This window comes from Pyxicephalus adspersus, chromosome 6, assembly GCF_032062135.1.
Source record: "Pyxicephalus adspersus chromosome 6, UCB_Pads_2.0, whole genome shotgun sequence".
NCBI lineage: Eukaryota > Metazoa > Chordata > Amphibia > Anura > Pyxicephalidae > Pyxicephalus > Pyxicephalus adspersus.
Genome location: NC_092863.1, coordinates 76,130,868 through 76,137,328, shown reverse-complemented (window position 1 = coordinate 76,137,328; position 6,461 = coordinate 76,130,868). Strand labels below are relative to the sequence as shown.

The following is a 6,461-nucleotide window of genomic DNA, read 5'->3' as shown; positions in this document are numbered from 1 at the left end:
CACTTTTGGTACAGAAATCTAGACCTCAGTGTAACACTCAGGTGGTTAAACACCCAAAAACAAAATCATTAAACATACAATAAACAAACCACATAGTAGTGACCACTTGTACATCAATAAAAATTGATGTGTTTAATGCAGCTAAAGCCACCGTCCATTGGATTGTGGTTTTACAAGATGGAATCATGCTTATGAAAGACCTTACATCATCCCTGCAACGCACAAAAGAGAGGTTCCATTATACCTGGTTCTTCTTGATACAATTCCAGAAGTCCTCAGAATATAGGGACTATCTAATCCTAGATACAGTATTTTGTTGTTGGGTGTTTTATAAATCAATTAAAAAATTATGATTTCATTGTTTGTACCATTAAGGTTTTTGGTCCCATGTCCTATACATTGGGGATGTGGTACAATGAATTGGGGATCTTAATGTTGCTGTATTTATTAAAAAGTACAAAGTAACTTAATATACTCTTTTTTTGCTGAGCTTTTTTTATATAACAAATAAGACAACTCCACACTGGATAGGAAGAAAAACAGCATCTGGACCAGGAGCAAGCAAGTTCTGTGCTCTGCATTCAAAAATTGTAATTTTTCCTATGAATGTACTAACCTAAAGTAATGTAAAGTACCCCTGGATGTGCGGTATAGTAGTTCCTAATACTTGCCATCTGTTTTTGGCATCTTGGTAATGTTGTGGATATCTTAGCATTAAGAAGCCAACCATTGCTCACATACAGATCTGATTGAACCCATCCATAGAGTTCTTTGCTCCAAAAATATCTAGAAAACTTGGCATAAGCTCATTCAGTGCCCTAATCAAGGATAGTGTTTAGGATCTGATCTATAATCAAGTTATTGATTGCTCTCAGCCTGCTGTTTTCTTATTATAATGTAATATATGATATGTCTACACAGCTTCATTACCCTTGCACACTTGTTGCTGTACTGATGTGGTTGATAATTGTTACAAATGCATCCGTGATATTGTCTTTGCAAACAAACTTAGCTTTCTAATAGGAAAGCCATAAAATATTCTTATGCTTTTCACAAGCCCTTAACTAGTTATCGGTGTTCTCCCCGGCCCCTTTTAGCTGGGCGCACCACCCGGCCCTTTTTTGTAACCACCCATATTTTTTAGGGTGGTTACTGAACAGTTAATTCACAGTATATGAGCCAACACGCACCTACATCTTCTTCCCACCTAGCTTAAAAAAATGACTAGGGAAAACATTGTGTTATGAAGCCTTTCATATAAAGGAGAGGGCAGGTATCTGTTCCTGAGCTAATTCAGGTATCATTTCTTCAAAGCGGGTGTGAAGAAGGGAGCATGGAGTTTGCTATTTTTCTATTGGCTACTTGTATTTCATATCTACCGTATTTTCCGGCGTATAAGACGACTGGGCGTATAAGATGACCCCCAGCTTTCCCAGTTAAAATATAGAGTTTGTTGCACTTCAACAGTTTGTTGAAGCTCTCTGACGGCTGACTCTTGCTAACCCGAGCTCGGATCTTCTCCCCGTTCAGGGGATTGGTAAGTACCCGGCGTATAAGACGACCCCCGACTTTGGCACAGATTTTTCGGGGTTAAAAAGTCGTCTTATACACCGGAAAATAGGGTACTTGCCTAAAAGTATATTTACATGTGTTTTTGCCCTTGAAAGGAAATATTTTCAAAGGACAAAATTTTCAATTACTATAACAAAAGGATTTTTAAAATAATAAAAACCTCTGCCCTGAGAACCAATAGTCATTATTGTGCCTAAATCTAACCTTATATAAAATTAATCTGAGATTAAGTTCTTCATTTAGAAAGCTCTAAAGAATGGAGATTGCAATGTTGGACCCCCGTCTCCGGAGAAGAATACAAATCCAAAAAGAAAACATAACAAAAAGAATAAAGGAAGGAAGAAGAACAATGCACTTCCTCTGAAAAAGGTACTACAAAGATGTCAATAATTTGTCAGATTTCAGTGTTATAGGTTTAGTTCCTGTGTGTCACTTGATGTACACTGCAAATATCTATTAGTTCTTTACAAGCTGCTGATCTGTATATTCTTAATTTTCCAGTGGAGAGTTGGTGACACGTGCAATGCTGTTTGGTCAGAAGATGGCAATCTTTATCCAGCCACTATTTCTTCTATTGATGCAAAGAGAGGGACTTGTACTGTTGTTTATACAGGCTATGGCAACAGTGAGGAGCAAAATTTGACAGATTTGCGTTTCCCTGACAGTTCAGAAGCAGATAGTGATCAAAAAGATCAAGCACGGGTAAGAGTTATGATTTGTCATTGTGTTGGCTCTAAATAGGCAGGATTGAGGTACGCAGCAAGGGTTAAACATTTTATATTGTTACTGCAAAGTGATCTCAGCACTGTCTAAAGCTCTCTTACGGGTTAGGAAATTGCACACAGCACATTTAAAGCAGGCCTAACCTCAAAATTTTTACTTTACATAAAAGGCTAAACAACCATTTTATATAAAGTAAAAATCCTATGTATTTTTTTTTAGTGCAACACCCTTTTTTTTAATATTTATTTTTTAAAAAGGGTGTGGCACCTCCCCTGTCTTGATCAACACAGGATGGGAGTGCAGAGCCTCGTCATGCATCCTGGGAGGCTTTTGGCTGCAAGATCGGGCAAGTGCAGAAGGAGCCCTTTCTTTAATTAGCCATCTACATCACCCAATTTCGTTCCTGCGCAGTGCGAGATCAGGTGATGTAGGTAGGAGAACCCCAAAGAAGGTGCGGTCGCCCAGTGCTTCCTCTGTACTGGGCTGGAGAAGGATACCGGGACGACTTTAGGTCCCAAACCAAAAAAAAACCTGATGGATCAACAGATTTGCAGGAATAAAGGTAAGTGTGTTTTTTTAATTTTGAGTTTAGTTCCACTTTAATAGGTCAGTCCCCCATTCTTTGACCTTTATCTTCTTAGTTGCCAAACCTAGTCCTGTGATCTGTCCGTCCGTTGACTGGCAAGGAGTCCTCCATGAGATTCCCTTGGCTACACACCACAGCCCTTTTATAGCAATAAGCTCATCAGCCTTGGCTGCAGTGAGTTTTCCTGCTGTTGTCTACCTGTCCGTTTACTTTATCAGTGTTGAACACAGATTTTTTTTTAAAGGTGGGAAGAATTTGTAGGTGGCTGGCAACCCCTCTATTGTGACTTAACTGTTCAGTAACCTCCCAAAAACAGCCGGATGGTTAATGAAAAATGCAGAGTGGTGCGCCTGGCTAAAAGGAGCTGGGGATAAAACTGCCTTTATTTTTGATACCCAATCTCATTTGTGATGAGGGGGAAGCTGTATCTTTCAGACATATCACACCAGGACAGCTAGATCAGCTTTGCTGATTGAATGTCAGGCTCTGATATTTCTAAAAATAATTGGAGCTTTGAGTGACACACCAGTGGACGTATAGCTGGAATTAGGAAAATCATTCACAAAAATGCATTCCTTTGCATTTTTTTATAATGTCCATGCCAGTGTTCTTCATACTGTAGAGATGGGATTGTTTTGCTTCTCAGGAAAGGTAAACCAGCACACTGCTTTTGAGCTGCAACTCATAAGCCATAACTGCATATACTTAGTGTCTTTATTTTTCAAGAACATTTTATCACATGTCCATGCTTGTGTAGTAACCTATTCACTATGCCTACGCAGAACCATCAGCTATCACACTGGGTTTCACTAGGATATGTATTGTACACCAATTAATAGTTGCTAGATTTGTATTTGTGCAGTAGCAATGATGATCGTTTGTGTATTTACAGCCTGGTGAAAAACCTAGTCAAGCACCTCCATTTTTTCCTGGCTGGCCTCCATCATTTCCTCCAAGTCCACCTGTAAGTCATTGTCTTCTCACAGTATAGGGATCATGTACAAAGAGGTGACGAATGCATAATTAATGTGTCTGCATTGTAGCTGCAACTTCACTTGTTTTAAATGAAATGAGGCACAGGAGGAATTCTCTACATATAATTGTTCAATGACTACAGTAAACAAAAACAAAAAAATTTATAAAGAAATTTATAACAAAATATAAAAATGTTTGCTTTCTTTTTTGAAAAGAAAAAAATTAAATTTTACATAATATATTGTTGCTAATTATGATGCTCAGCATGTCATATTTTGCTGAATATGCCTGTTTCATATATTTTTCTCCACTGTTATGTTTAATATTTTGTTGTATCTGCATTTGGTTTCATTTTTTTCATGACGGCTCACTGCCTCCCAACCACCAAGAAAGTAGAGGGACCGATATATGCTTAATGCATGTGTCAACATACCAACTACCTTTTAGCAGTTTTATCTTTTTCTGTGTAAAATATAACACACCTTTCAAACAAAAAACAAACCTGGCCACATACAAAAAAAAATAGTTTTTGATTTTTTTTCTCCATAATCTTAGAATAACAAATTAGAATCTTCCCCAACTATATAGGCACACAGGAATTCCTATTGACCTTTATTTCAGGCTTCAGGAGGTGACCTTGGGTGTCAACTCTTGCCAATGTTTGCAGCATCCATGGTTCAGCACAAATATTTTTCTCAACAAATTCTCTCCATTTTCATAATCCTGCAAAGCATTTGGAAAATGTTTTAAATTGGTTATCTAATGTCTGGAATGCGGTCACCAGGCCATTAGGAGTTTTATGTCTGTTGCCAGGTAAAAAAAAATATTTGTTTTATAACTCATCTTGTATTTGATGTTTAGCTGATCCCTCCTCCTCCTCCAATGGGCCCTGATATCACAGAAGATGATGAAGCCCTGGGAAGCATGCTAATTGCCTGGTACATGAGTGGTTATCATACTGGTTATTATCTGGTAAGTGTACATGTGTGCCTCTTAACTCAAAATATTTGCTTTACTTTTTAAGATCTCTTGTTAATTTCTGCATAAATATGTGGCATAGCAAATATGCCATTAAAAGTACCATTTATAGGTCTAAACCAACAGACATTGTAGGGTAGTGCTTCTGTTGCAACATTCGCAGTGAATGTTCAGCACCTTTTGAGCATGAGTTTGCATACAACTTCCTTCTTACTGTATGCATTTTTTTGGTTAGTGGGACGACCCAAGGGTGGTAGAGTTTGCCTTTCAGAATGGCACAGGTTTCAGTGTGGCAGAACATTTTCAAAGGCTACTATATATTTGTCTGTGCATCTATCCATCTGAAAAATGACACCACAGGACTGACACCAATCCTGAAATTTTATTGTCCGTAAGAAAGACAGATCATTTTCATATAGTTCTCAAGCTGTGAGTAAATATTACCGCAGTTCTTATTTCCAAGTTACTCTTAAAGTGTATTTACTCTTCAGCAATTTGATGCAGTGCAATAAAAATAATTCTTCTTGCTGTGTTTTACATACAGGTGCACAGTAAAGGATTCCCTATTAAAAATGTGTACCTTACCTTATTGGAACATTATCAATTTATTCTTGAGTGATTTAGGTCAATTCTAAAATGTGATGTGAAAAAAACTCTCCTATATGCCTGCCTATGTTAATACTTTTATCAGATAATTTAAAAAAAATATTTGTGTTCAGAAATGCTAGTCTCCATTTTATCATTATACTTCCCATCCACCTCTGGAGTGCAAGAAGTGTTAATGTGCTGACATGGAGCATTTGTATATGAAAAGAGAGTGAGTGACAGATTAGCAAACCATCCTTTTACTTATCCTTTCACTGCATAATAACAGGCTGGGCAGGTCCTGGAATTCCTGGGCTCATTAAAAATGGCAAATGTTTGGCACTAACCCCAATACGTTGGTATTTTACCTGCAGTGTGTAATGATTCCTTACAATCTGATAAGTATTTAGAGAGCAAACCAGAGCAGATGAGAACCTATGACAGATAGAAAGCATCTGCTGTAGTTGTCCATTACAATTAGAGTTTTACATAACTGATTTATTAATGTAATATTCTTTTTATTTGTTCTTTTCTAACACAGGCACCATCTCTCCTAGGGAGAGGACCTGCTATTGGGGAAAAAAGAGACGTCAAGACACCTTTTTGAATTGTTTTTGTCATTTAATGCAGAGTGTCACCATATAGCAATATGTTTTCCTAAACTTCTATGTAGTCTGTGCAATCGAATTTATTTTTGTTCAATAAAAATTACACTTGTTTTAAAATGCTGCAAATAAAATTTATTACGATGCTAATCTACCAATGCTACAATGTTAATCATGGCCTTTTGTAAGGGTCTTTAATTACAGTCAACTCTGTTACCACAGTCTGGTAGCTGATGCATAAAGCCAGAAAATATCAAATTAAAGAGAGCAGAATTTAAAGGGGGAAGAAGAGAAGGTAGTTACAAATGTGCTAAATGCTGTAAGCATTGCTTTTTATTTTTCCCTCTTGGTTAAGTTAATAGAAGCCTTCATGTTTTGGTTATTCTTTCCAAAGTTTTGTTTATTGTGACTTCTAGGTTAAAAATTGTTTTTGATAA

General features: G+C 37.1%; 1 protein-coding gene across 1 annotated transcript in view; it reads left to right on the top strand.

Moving 5' to 3' along the window:
* LOC140332767 (survival motor neuron protein 1-like) overlaps positions 1-5,374 on the top strand; it is a 6,919-nt gene extending 1,545 nt beyond the window's left edge. Inside the window, exons 2-5 of the mRNA XM_072413961.1 lie at positions 1,816-1,941; positions 2,074-2,298; positions 3,768-3,845; positions 4,718-5,374. Of these exons, the coding sequence (XP_072270062.1) occupies positions 1,816-1,941; positions 2,074-2,298; positions 3,768-3,845; positions 4,718-4,879 (591 nt within the window). The 3' untranslated portion in view covers positions 4,880-5,374. The remainder of the gene's footprint in view (positions 1-1,815; positions 1,942-2,073; positions 2,299-3,767; positions 3,846-4,717) is intronic.
* The last annotated feature ends 1,087 nt before the right edge of the window (positions 5,375-6,461 follow it).